The sequence below is a fragment of the Calonectris borealis genome, chromosome 3 (assembly GCF_964195595.1).
Source record: "Calonectris borealis chromosome 3, bCalBor7.hap1.2, whole genome shotgun sequence".
In the NCBI taxonomy this organism is placed as follows: domain Eukaryota; kingdom Metazoa; phylum Chordata; class Aves; order Procellariiformes; family Procellariidae; genus Calonectris; species Calonectris borealis.
This window is the reverse complement of record NC_134314.1, coordinates 126,872,309-126,885,533: the sequence shown is the minus strand read 5'-3', so window position 1 is coordinate 126,885,533 and position 13,225 is coordinate 126,872,309. Positions and strand designations below refer to the sequence as shown.

The 13,225-nt window shown below is 34.6% G+C and overlaps 1 protein-coding gene across 1 annotated transcript in view; it reads right to left on the bottom strand.

Annotated features, from left to right (window-relative positions):
- The window catches only part of CCDC88A (coiled-coil domain containing 88A), a 78,160-nt gene that overhangs the window by 38,896 nt on the left and 26,039 nt on the right, over nucleotides 1–13,225 (bottom strand). Inside the window, exons 5-10 of the mRNA XM_075147798.1 lie at nucleotides 10,710–10,768; nucleotides 9,846–9,929; nucleotides 9,137–9,277; nucleotides 7,803–7,972; nucleotides 3,883–3,964; nucleotides 2,853–3,011 (exon numbers count right to left, since the gene is read on the bottom strand). Coding sequence (XP_075003899.1) covers nucleotides 2,853–3,011; nucleotides 3,883–3,964; nucleotides 7,803–7,972; nucleotides 9,137–9,277; nucleotides 9,846–9,929; nucleotides 10,710–10,768 — 695 coding nt within the window. The remainder of the gene's footprint in view (nucleotides 1–2,852; nucleotides 3,012–3,882; nucleotides 3,965–7,802; nucleotides 7,973–9,136; nucleotides 9,278–9,845; nucleotides 9,930–10,709; nucleotides 10,769–13,225) is intronic.

Below are 13,225 nucleotides of genomic sequence, written 5' to 3'. Positions count from 1 at the left end.
CCACTGGGCAAACTTACTTAAGCCCAAAGTCAGGACATGATGCTGAAAATGCAACCACATTCCTAAAATACAACCAGCCATATTCAAAGGTCCTAAACAGCTTTAATTTATGTACATAGAGGATTGGTTTTTTAATGGCATCTGATTAAAATAATAATATGTAAAAACATATAATTGGCAATTTTACTCATGATATAAAGACAAAACTTTTCAAACTTCAGCATGCAGTCAGCTGCAAAGTCTGAAAAAAGATCAGTGAATATAACATATAAATATTTATCCCTCATACTCCTCCCTACACAAATATTAAGTTAACTTATAATTATTATTATTATTATGAAGCAAACCCAACTAATTAACATCTGTCTCTATTCAAGCATGCTTGAAAAAATCAGATAGTTTACAAGCTATGAAACATGTAAACAAATGTTAGGTTTTTTACTAGTTTAAACATTCTATGAAAATGAAATTTCCACTGTTTTCAAACCCTGTACACTAATCTCCTTTCCTTTACCAATTTTTTTAACCATATGCTTCGAGTCCCTCTTACAACAGTAGTAGAGATAGACAGTTTATAAAGTCATTCATGCAAGATGATTTTCAAATAGCTCACATACAAAGGTTTTCTCATACGCAGGCAGGCTGATGATAATACTCACCACTCACAGTACCTGATTTTCCAACTGACCCATGTATGCTAACCTGTTACATCATATATAGGTAACAGCCAAGAACTCTGAGGAAATTTGAGAACATAAATCACAGCACTGGACCTCTATCACTGAGCTCAAGTTGAATAGCAGTATCTTGTTTAAAGTATGTCAAACACTGAGAAAAGATCCAGTGTTGGAAAGTAGTTACCAGCCTTTGTTTTTAAGTGGCATGCGAAGGTGGCTTTGGAGCCTCCTCAAGAATGGATGTTTCAATGACAGCAGTTAAGGTCTGTATTTAGGGTATCTTGAGAAATTTTCTTCAAATTTCATCAGATTATTTCACATTACACAGTAAGACGATAAAATTAATTTCCACAAGCAAGAACAAGTCATCTTAAAAAAAAAAAAGTTTTGGGAACCATGACTTTTTTTAAATTTCAGAAACGTCTAAAGCCCTTTAAACAATGTTTTAATCTGCACCATGCACCTTATTTCTCACTATAGTCTATTGTTAAATTTTTTACACCGCAGTTCGCTTGGAAAAACGATCCATCTCATTTTCCATTAAAAAGCTAATAATTCCCATGTCAGTTGATATGCTCTATTTCTGACTAAAGCTATTATTAGAAGTTTTGGATGAAGGATCTACAATTGAACATTAAAAAGATTTGGGTTTTGCCTTGCAGTTTTTCCCCCCTCATCAACAGTAGCTTTTTTCAGCAGTAGCTACTTTACGCTGTGACATATGAAGTATACGTTCATTAAAAGGTTTTAACTTTCAAACATTCAAAGAAAGAAGACTCTTTCCAGGGGATGCTATATCATCGGTCATGAGTATTATGCCATTTTTCAGACGCGATAATTAGATTATTGGGGATATTGTACCATGTCTAGGCAGCAGTTAATGGGAAGAAAACCTGGAGGTTACACAGATCACAATGTTGAGATGTTGCTTAGGAGTTACTATATTAAAAGGTGTAGAGAAAAGTCATCTTTCCACTGTATTCAGAACTGGTAAAGCCATAATTAGAGTATGAGATCCAGTTTTAGGGACTCAATTTTAAGAAAGATATGAATTAAGACAGAACCCAGCGAACAGAAAAAGCACCTTGTAAGGCAGAATGCCGTGGGGCTGCAGAGCACAAAGACCTAGAAGAGAGGACACATGACATGTCACAGTCTTCAGAGAAGAAAAAGGCTGCTACGAAAGGCTGCGGACACCTCGTCACCCAGGTCTTAAAGCACTGATTAATGCCAAGCATTCATCTGGGGTGGTATGGGTATATAATAATACCTTGCTTAAAGCAGAAGGACTGAACGAGTTCCCGAGATGCCATCCTAAATGAAGAAGTTATGTAAAAATATTCCGTGTCATAGTTTAGCCTAATATCTTGGTTTTGATTTTTGGTTATTTTCACCCTAAAGAAAGGGCTTCATACCAGTACAACTACATCCAGGCAACATAATATTTTTTCCAACAAGTATTCATTTCGAGTCCTCCCTGCTTTTCTAGGAGTCTTTTTTTTAATGACCACCTTGAAAATGTCTTTAAAATTTCACTAGTTTTGACTCCCACAAGTAATTCTTTCACAAATTCTGCCACCTTGGCATTTGCTCAAGAAATTTGCCATTTACAAATAGAATGATGGCCTAATAAAATCCTGCATGTTGATGATTTGTTTCCTAAACTTCTAATTCATGACAGAACTGTAAGTCTCTCTTGCCTGGTGTCAGTGCAGCTCTTTTTAGTGTATTTTATCCACAGAATGCCGTCATCCTATACTCATTTATGTGTATAGCCGCTATTTCCTCAACGCTTTACTTAGAAAAATGCTGTCTCTTAGGAGGCCCACAAGAGGAGAAAGAAATTATTATTACATTTATAGCATATTTTTAATTAATTCCTCCTTGAGTTTCTTAATACATAGCATATATCCTAAACAGAAGCTCCTACTGGTCTTGCTAGCTTAGAGCTACAGGGAATACTGCTGACTTCAAATGAAACTGCATGGCATTAGACACAGCGACTTTTACCTAAAAACTGTATTTTATCACAAAAGACTGACTATCATACATGCCAGAGCAAGAAGCTGTAACATTGTTTTCATGTCCCACTGTTTAAATCATCAAAATAACTTTGAAAAAGCCAGAGCAAACAAAAAATGATGGTTATTCAGTATTTTTTTTTCCTTAATATACCTCCACTCTAGCTTTGTAGAATTCAATATCATGCAGCCTCTCTTTATACCGGCTGACTTCACTTTCAAGCTTGTCAACTCGAATTGCCTTCTCACGAAGAGCATCTAATTCATCTCTATACACTCTGGCAGAACGGGCATCTGAGAGTAAATTCATATTCTAGAAAATAAGAAAATACAGAAATTAAAGGCAAGAATACTGGACAGTACACGCTGAAGGATGACATAGCTGCTTCATTATTTAAATCAGGAGTAATGTAGAGGGATATCATAAGCTAGTTCTGAGAAAGGTAAAGAAAAAAAAAATGTACGTATTTTTAATTAATTCCTCCTTGAATTTCTCAATACACAGTACATATCCTAAACAGAAGCTCCTACTGGTCTTGCTAGCTTAGAGCTACAGGGAATACTGCTGACTTCAAATGAAACTGCATGGCATTAGACACAGCGACTTTTACCTAAAAACTGTAGTTTATCACAAAAGACTGACTATGTATTTTACAGGCTCAGTCCAGATGATGTATTTCCAGGATAAATGCATTGGACTTTTTCAAGGAGAGGTATGTACACATTTGTAAACTTCAGAACAGCACATTTCTTTTACAGATAATGTTCTCAAATGACCCTCAATAATTTTATACACTCATACCGTAATAATAAATGAATCAGGTGTTTTCCCTCATTATCATCACATAGACTCAAAGTATAAAGAAAACCAATCAAAATTTGAGTGGATTGTTTTTGAGAAAAATTCAGTACATGTACACTCATAGGATATGTTGGTGGTAAATTGCTTGAATGTGGAAATAAAAAAATTAGAGAAGAAATACTAACCTAACTCAGAATATTTTTCCAGCATACTAGACCAAATAAAGGAATAAATTATATAAGATCACGTTCAGAGTGCAAAATAAAAAAATGCATGAAAGCATACTTCCTAATTAAAAAAAAAAAATAATAATCATCATTCTGGTGGCAGCAATTTTTTTTTGCCCACTTTATTTTAAGTAATAGTTTTACAAAACCTATACCTCTTGCTGAAGTCTCTTTAGTTCAGCTTCCATCCCTTCAAGTTCTTGTTTACAGTCAAGCAACTGCTCAGTCTTTTCCTCACTTAAAAGAGAAAACATAAAACACAGTTAAATATAACTGCAAAACTTGATAATTATCATCTCTTTTGAGAACAAAATACTGAGATTCGTGAGACATCCCTTATTTAATCCACAATTTCATGGACATCAAAGTGTAAAACTTAGGTATGCCATTATGCTTTAGATATGCTTTAGGTTTTAATCTATATCTGATCTTTTAAATTTGGTCAGATTTTTCATAGTGCTTTAAATTGTTGTTCACCAATATTTCCTACTTATGTGGGGCAGAAAACATTAGGGTGTAACAAAGGCATTTTTTGTGATAAGGGATAAGGGATTTTTTTGGTAAAAAACCCCAGACAATACACATGAATGTGTACCAGGAGATTCACATCCAAAAGTAATCTTAGAATAATTTCAAAATATACATTCAAAAGGTCCAAGTATTTTCCAGGAGAACTAGACAGTGATCACTGATGCATCCTCTCACAGATCAGGTAAGGCCAATTTTAAAAGCACTTTTATACTTTTGTAATTTTTCTTTCTCTTACAGAGAAGAATTAAGGTTTTCAGGTGCATTTACTCATTAAAAGAAGATACCGCTTAATAACGTTAATAATTTTATGAAATGCACAATGAATTTTAATTTTATGGAAACAACGCAGTATCTGTTTTAGTCTATTCAGAAATTTGTAATAAAAACAATCTGACATAGAATACTACAATTCTTACAGGACTCGTTCTTAACTTCCAGGTAACACTTATTTCTCAATGCTCAAAAAATGAGTTTGTTAAACAATGAGTAAGTGCGAGGGAAATATTTAATTCTCTCAAAGACACAGAATATCTAATGTTCAAAATTCAGCTGCACCTCAGAACAAACAGTATTCGCTCTTGAAAAAACCTGCCATATCCAATATTGTATACCCCCAAAAGATATAATGCATATTCAAACATGTTACTATACTACTTAATACTTTGGAATACAAGTATGAAACAAAACAGAAGTAGAAAAGGGGGAAATAAGAGAATTTAATGGACTGAAACGTATAATACAATCTAAAAGTAATCATACTAACAAAAAATATATTTGTTTTAAACAAAACTACAACAGTTGTTTTTAAAAATGAGCCAATCTCACAATGAATGATCTTTTTGCAACCATACACTGTTTCAAAAAGGTCTTTGACAGCCTACAAGTATACAGGGGTTCATCTATGTATAGCTCACTGCAACACCACTGTCCACAGCAGATATCAAAGCTCTCCCTCTACATAGGTGTTCAGAAACCATACAGAAATACAAATGTATTCTGTATTATGTTAGATTACTGTAACTTTTCTATTAACATTCATATTCCTATATTATTGTTCTACACAGAAACATATAGGACTTAATATAGAAAATCAGGTGTGCAATTTCCAGTTCTGGAGTTTCTGTATTACAAGCCTCAAATCGCTGTTTTGCATCCAGCTATTGGTATATGGTGCTGCAAAGAAAAATAATCTTTACAGACCTTTTGTATGAAATTATATTAGCTGCAGTGCATACTAAACCAGATATGAAGGTTCATTGCCAAAACCAGATTATAAGTAAATTTTAAGCTGAATATTTTCAACTCTGGAATGACTCTAATTTTAAATTTATCAAATACATGCAGCATTTAATACCAAATGCTACAGACAAAAGTTAATTTATCAAAGTCTAGTATTTTAAATATACTCCTACGCGCAAAGGAAATTTATTTACGAATTGAATTCAAGTAGAGTGCAAAATGTGAAATGTTCCGAGCCATCACTGTTGCCCTAATTGCATGCTTCAGCTACAGACTAGAGAGGATTGTACTAAATTATACAGAACATACCAGTGTTCACTGTTTAGGCTATCTATTAACTGTCAATCAAACTAATAACAGCAATTTTTTCACTAATTTTCTTGGTGCAGCTGTTTATAGAATATGCTGGGCGGGCTCATTTCAGTAGACACATAATAATACAGACATCAGAAAAAAAGAGCCGTATCTTTTTGTCCTCTATTCTGCATGAAGACCAAGATGTAGTGGGGGAAGGGGATCCTCTGAGTAAATCAACCAGATAGTTAATCCAGCCAGCTAGAGATGATCTGATCAACAGACTGATACGAGCAGACCAGCGAGCTGATAATTGTGACTTATGCTACCTTCAATTTTTAATTTGATTTTACCTGTCTCTTCCCTCCACGAAATAAGCTGGATGAAAAATCTTTATGTTGTTTCTAAACTATAGGCAAGTTACTATAGATGTTGAATCTCTTCAGATTTAACATTTGTGTTTTAAGTTCAAACTGCACATACTTCACTCTGCTAAAACCACGTTACGCATTGCTATAGGAAGAAACAGATTCTCCACTGGCCTATTACCGTTCTTCTCTTTAAATAACTCTTCACTACTGCTCAGATTTGTTCCTAGACTATGAAGACAGACTAAATACCCACTGACACTGAATCAGTTTTCTTCATAAAATAGAAGGGATAAACATCACAATATGAAACACAAAGAAACAAAGATCTTTGTTATAATGGGACGGATTTTTCACAGTACTTGGATGAGGTGAAGGAGGGGAATACACCCCTTAGCTAAGGGGTCAGCACTGGGGGGGAGAAGAGAGTGCTCCCTTAACTGGATGAACGTAACAAGTTGGAAACTGTGAGAAACCATAACTGACCCAAGCTATAAAATTTACTCATTTTACAAATTACGTTATTCCTTAGACATAAATAACCACCCCCCTGCCAGTAAACTCAAAGTCTGTTTCACTGCATCCAGGTTTGCAGTGGTCAAGAGATCTAGTGGAGTTTGGTTTGCATAGTTTGCTTTCTTTTTTCATTTTTCTCTGCAGAGTGGCATGGCAGATAGAAGTGGAACAGTATTGAAGGACATGAGCAAACAAGTGGTGTGCAAACAAGGAATTTTCTACACAGAAAGAAGCAAAGAGAGGGGGGACAGGAAATTATTCTAATGATAATTTTTTTTCCTATCTGCAACAAATTAAAATGTTTCATAAACCATGAATGAACCATAGATGACTATTTCTCACTATATTTCCAACAAGAAACAGGTCACTTAATCATGCTGCCGATAAGGAATCGCTACAGCACTATCTCCTTTTAAAAAAGATGTTTTTAATCCACTAATCTTTGAATGGTCAGGACACAGCTCTTACTTCCAGTCCCTACCTGCCTGCCCCATGCAACCATGCTTGAGTGTGTCACCCCATAATTGCCTCGACTGCAAAGCTATTCTTTTAGAAATGTATATAAATACAGATATATTAAAATTATAGTCAGACATTCGTTAATGATAACGAACAATAAAGGAAGCACAAAGAACTTGTTTCTGAAACAACAATATGGACACAACATGTAAAAGAAAAAGACAACGCTGCTTTCGATTAGCTGTGAGTATTTCTAAAAGACAAACGATTTATGCAAAGAGCCCATTACTGTACTGTAACATGTTCAAGAGATTGCTCAAACATAATTAGATTTTCAGAAAGTTCAGAGTACAAAAGATACAAAATTACCACAGCACTAGTTCACTGATTTCAGTATGTTTATGGTTAAAGTATCAATAGAATTCATAATACAAATTAAGACAAACACAGATGAAAAGTTGTATTTGTTGTACTGGTCCACAAATATGCTTACGTGCTAAAAATATGCTGCCTGGGGTTCAATAACTAAAAAAAACATTTAAAAATGTAATTTAACATTTGAAAGAATGAAGAATTTGTCTATAGAGTACTACTATTGTAGTGCGAAATCGACAGGACTTTAAAACCTGTGTTTGAACAACACACTTCTGCAATCTACGTGTACTCACAGCTCTTGCCTAAGCCTTCTTATCTTTGCTTTGGCATCTGCGAGCTCTACTGACAGGTGCTGTCTGCTTTCAGTGCGTTTCATGCCAGGAGATCCACAAGGTGATTGTGCTGCCGATGCGTGAGGTAGAAAACGGAGACAGTCCCGTTCTTCTGAGAGTTCTATGATAGTCTAAGAAATTAAAAAAAGAAAAAGAGCGAGAGAAAAAAAAGCACAGAATTGTGTTCAGAGCACTATTTATATGTCAGAAACTGCCTTAACAAATCAAAGATTGAAATGAAGCAAGAATAATGGAAAAGTTTGGCCATAAAAGAAGTTAGAAGCCCTACATACACCTCTATACCTAAAGCAAATAGTCACAGCTATTTAACAGTATTGTTCGGCTATTCTTAAACTACTCAAATTCAAACTTTTAAGTCCACAAAATTATCAGTGCTTAGAATGGACAGGGTAATGAAATGGCATGAATTCCTTCAACAGGAGGATAAATATAAATCTCTAAAGAAACTCGTGTTCTTCAGTGTACAGCAGCATCCTTGCCAACTGAATAAAGCATCAGACCTACAGGAATATTCCTATGTCATCACATAAATAAAGGTGTTATCCTAATATGAAGACCTCTTGTGTTTTAAAGTTACGTTTCCTCTGCGTTGCAAAAAAGGATTACCACACATCCTCTCCCCTCACAGTTAAGTTTCTGTTTTACTCTTATCAAGCTTGTGAACTGGAAACACAGTTGCTAACTGTCAAAGGAATATTTGGAATAATTGAAACATTAACATATCCACACTCTACTGAGGGCCAAATCTGGGACCACCAAGATGATTCCTAACTTGCAATTTTTATTAAATATATTTCTGTTTCTTGATTCTCCCACAGTAAAATGATTGTGCCTCGTGATAAGCTTGTAAAACCTCCTCTCCTAGCATGAATTCTGCTCCAGTTCACTCAAAGCTGTACAATAGGATACAGTAACACAACAGGCATCTTTCAGTGACTGGCTTGCAAACTGACGGGGTACTGATTCCTGGAAACTTCAGCTGATATAGCTTTGGATTTTCTGTTTTCAACTACAGATAAATGCTATTTAAAGTTGTTTCAGACTCTGATTACATGAAAAAGAGGATCTGCTATTATCTTTTCTAGTTTATCACAGTATTCAACAACTAGCATGCACACTGTAACTACCTGAAACAACTTTTTGGCAGTAAGGAATCCTTGCTTAAATAGGCTAGCAGAACATACATTAAACTATTAGTTATAAAAATGGTAAGCTGTATCATTTTCAAAAAATGGTTTCTTACATTTCTCTTAAGCAACAAACCATATCCATACCTCTGAGTGCTCATCTCTTTCATCTATAAGTCTTTTTAAATGTAATGCCATATTTTTCAAGAGAGGTTCAACATATTCTTGTGTCAATACAATGACATCCATCCACTGCAGATCAAACACATTTTCCTGATTATGAGTTACCTACACGGAATGAAATGGAAGAGAAAAAACATCGTCTTTAAATTATAAGACTAGAAAGGAAGCATAAGAAAATAAAGCTGAAACCGTACAGGTTAAATTCTCTTGACAAGGTATGCAAAAACATTTAAAATAGATTAAATTGTATGTTATGGAATAGTTTCTTATCTACCTGAAAGTAGTACCTTATACTTCTGGCAAAATAAAAAGCAAAAGGTGGCTATGACATAATTGATATATTACATATCACATACATGGAATTTGAATTCTATTTTATAAATAAATTTGCACATGAAAATTTCATTAAACTAAATTTGCTGTAATTCTAAGAAATTCTTGGAGCAACATACTTGCTCCCTGGTACTGCTTTAACAATGTAATCCAAAAGAGCTTGATCATGAAATATTTTGTAAATGAAGTTTAAAAAATAAAGGCATTTTTTGCTTACTAAAAACACTAGATATACAAATCACATATTTGATTTACTTGCTTTTGAAGAAATGCAATTAATCTTCTTACAATACAATATTCCACCTCCAAAAAAATTAAAAGCACGAAAATAACAATATACCTCTTGAATATGGGCTGCAACAGCTGCTCTAGTGTCAAAATCCAGACCTTGGATTCTTTCAATAAATTCTTCTTTTTTCTGACACTAAAAAGAAAGATATCTGTTTTATATACATACCTATATATAAAATCACAAGTATTTTAATTCTCCCTTTGTACTTCTAAAAATGATAAAGCTGGCATTACAATGATCACGCTATTAAATTATTCAATAACTTTGTTGACGAATAAATACTTGGTTTATGCCACATTACAGTAATTATAACAACTTTCAACACTAATAAAACGGTAAAGGAAAAACAGCTATTGAAATGGGGCAAGGAAGAGGTTTCTTAATAGCTACTTATTCAAATTTTATGATAGTGAGTTCCAGAGGTATTTTTTCAGTGTCCTCCTCTAGTATTCAAGTTGCTTATTTAAGTTGTCAAGAACATATGACTGATTCTATTTTTTCAGTTTAATCAGCTGAATGGTACAAACTTTCCTAATAAGAACAGCAGTCCATCAAAAAACGTTTATTAAATACATGAAACAGTTTCAGTAAGATACATCAGTAAGTCAATTCTTCAGTACTTCACCATTTGCTTCCTTTCTTCACAGCATCAGATGAATTAACAATATTAAAATCAATAAACTATTAGAAATCCTATCTACATGGTTTGCTATATTCATTACAATAAAACCTAAGAGGTGTACAGTTGTAGCCATTTTAACTATAAGAATATCCAGATTTTCAAGGAATGCAGTAGTTACACTAGAGGAAGGAAGGTCAAAGTTATATACAACCTCAGGTATTAAAATAGTAAGAAAAGAGATCAGTAACACTTAAATCATTCCATACAGATGTAAACGTAATTAAACTTACCTGAACTGCACAACCAAGTAAAAGCAGGAGGAGTTTTTTTATTTCTTCAGTACCTGGCTCTAAGAAGACAACAAGAACAAAAAAATGGTAGGTGTAAAATGGTAATTTGAGTTTCTTCCCCTACCCCTCAGAAAACATCAGATTTACTCATTATTTTCATATAATTTATGTTAACCAAGTTTAGACAACAAAAAGATGAAGAAACCCCCATCTTTCCAGCTTAGACCTTTTTGCCATTCAACTGCCAACTTTCAGTGTTAACAAATAGCTTAACACCCGTAATAGTTTCAAATGGAAAAAAACATCACTTCAGCCCTTCATAAAGCAAAACTTAAGAGCAACATTTTCAGAAGTGCTTTGGAGACCTACAATCAAGTTTTCAACTGCAATCTCAGGTATCTCGAGATATTTACAAAAGTGCTTAAATTATTTGCCACCCCCAAGCTGTAAGACTTAGGTGACAAATTAATTTAAATTATTTTATAAAGCTGTATTAGATATTCATCTGTACATCTAAAAATCAAAATGTATTTCCAAATCTGGCCTTAAGCATCTTAACCTCCTAAAGAAGCTTAACTTAAAGAACTCTGTTTACAGATTAGTAAAGATGCATCTTACTTTTTGCACTCAAAATGTCCTCATCCTACTACTAAATATATGCTATATCTAGAATATAAATGCCATAAAGCAAGTGTTTTAAGCATAGCAAAATAGCTTAGGCTAGTTGGAACTAAACTCTATATGGTGATATATCATTTTGCTTTACTGAAACAGAAAACACTACCCATTGGGCTATCTAGGAATAAAAGGGTCCTAATAGCATCCTTTCCACAATATAGTCTGGATTTCAGCCAATAGTTTATTTCATCGTTAGCTAACCAGACAAAAGCTACGCTGTCAAACATAGCTGTCAAATAATGCTGGGTCTGGCTAGAAATCTGACCTTTATTCTCCAAAACTGTACTCTGCAACAAAGCAGGTATAACTACCACCGATACCAACAGATTCACTCTCAGTCCAAATAGCAAACAGTGAACGTCTAGCATGTACTAAGGCATGCATAGCCACTCTTGAACCTGAGCTAAAGTCCCTGAAGTCCCTTTTTTTAAAGGACTCGGTAATCACAGATGATCTCCAATGATCACAAGACAATTTTAAGCATCTAAAAGAAAATTCAACCAGAACCTTCCTTCCAAAATGGCAGTTTGCAATCTTCTACATTGGGCAACTGAGTCTGTTTTGGATGAACCCCCACATAAGAAAGATGTAACTATTCACTTACAAGCACTTGAAAAATTGTCCTTTGATTTGACCCACTAGAGTATTTTGTTCGTGAAGTAAATGTAAAATCATTCCCAAAAAGTTACAGATATGAGGTAAGCTTGATCAAAAGAGGAAATCAAAAAGAAATCAGGGAAAAACCTAAAAGGATATATAATTCTTAACAATTTTGAGCAGCTTTCAGTAAAGAGTCAAGCCTGCTGCCATAAAGCAGAGATGAAAGAGACGGATGCTAAACTTCTCTAGCTTCCTCATGGCTTCAGGAGTTCTCTGTGCATTACAATATTAAGTAGAGAGCCTTTTTTCAACATTGATTCAACCTGCTTCTTTTAGAGGGGGATATGTATAATCCCAATAAACATGTAATGTTTAAATTTTTCTAAAGAGGTTTCTCAAGTAGATATGTTACTAAGAACATGAACTCAAATGGGAGATCTTTAATCATTTATACAGACTTGTATCCCAAAGACTCGAGCTGTGAAGTGTTTTACATAGAAATAGAAACCATCAGTTAATGTTTCATCAGAAGCACGCTACTTCAGCTAAAGGGGAATTCCACCTGCCTGCCTGTCTCAATCAATAAAGGTTAACCAGAATATTGTAATAGGAGGAATCCATCCCAACGTCTCACATCCTACATTCATTTATCCCAATAAATTCATCACACTTTTTTTTTTTTTTTTTTTGTAAAACAATCCCCGAACTCCTCTTTGGACGCTCATTTGCACACTGCTTCAGCATCTCTTGACTGGCTTTTAAAAGCCTACCTGAATATTGTTTCCATGTCTCTCTCCCACGTTCCCTGAAGGAACACGGCAAAATACGGAACAACCTCAGCCTCCCACTGCTACCAACCATCTTGTATGTTTTTCTTCCTTTTTCTGCATCACCAATACAGAAACAGATAATTCTCTTCTACACCCTCCAACTTGCTGCTTGAACTTTGTCTCTACCCTGTCCTAACCTTTGATCTTCCCTGCACTCGCTCTTACCCCTGACTTTCATATCCTCTGTAGCCTTCCATCCTCCCCTGCTCCCTCAGAAATATGAGCTGGTTTTAATCTTTCCTCTTCCCCCATTAAAGAACATTTGCCTCATCATTATGTCCTTTTCCTTTTCCTCTGTAATTTAACTTAACATTTACAATCACAGCCTGTAGCTCTTCTCCAGTTTTCTCCTCAAACTGGCTTCCTGCCAATTAGCTCAACTGAAATGTTTCTTAATAAAGTCTCTGA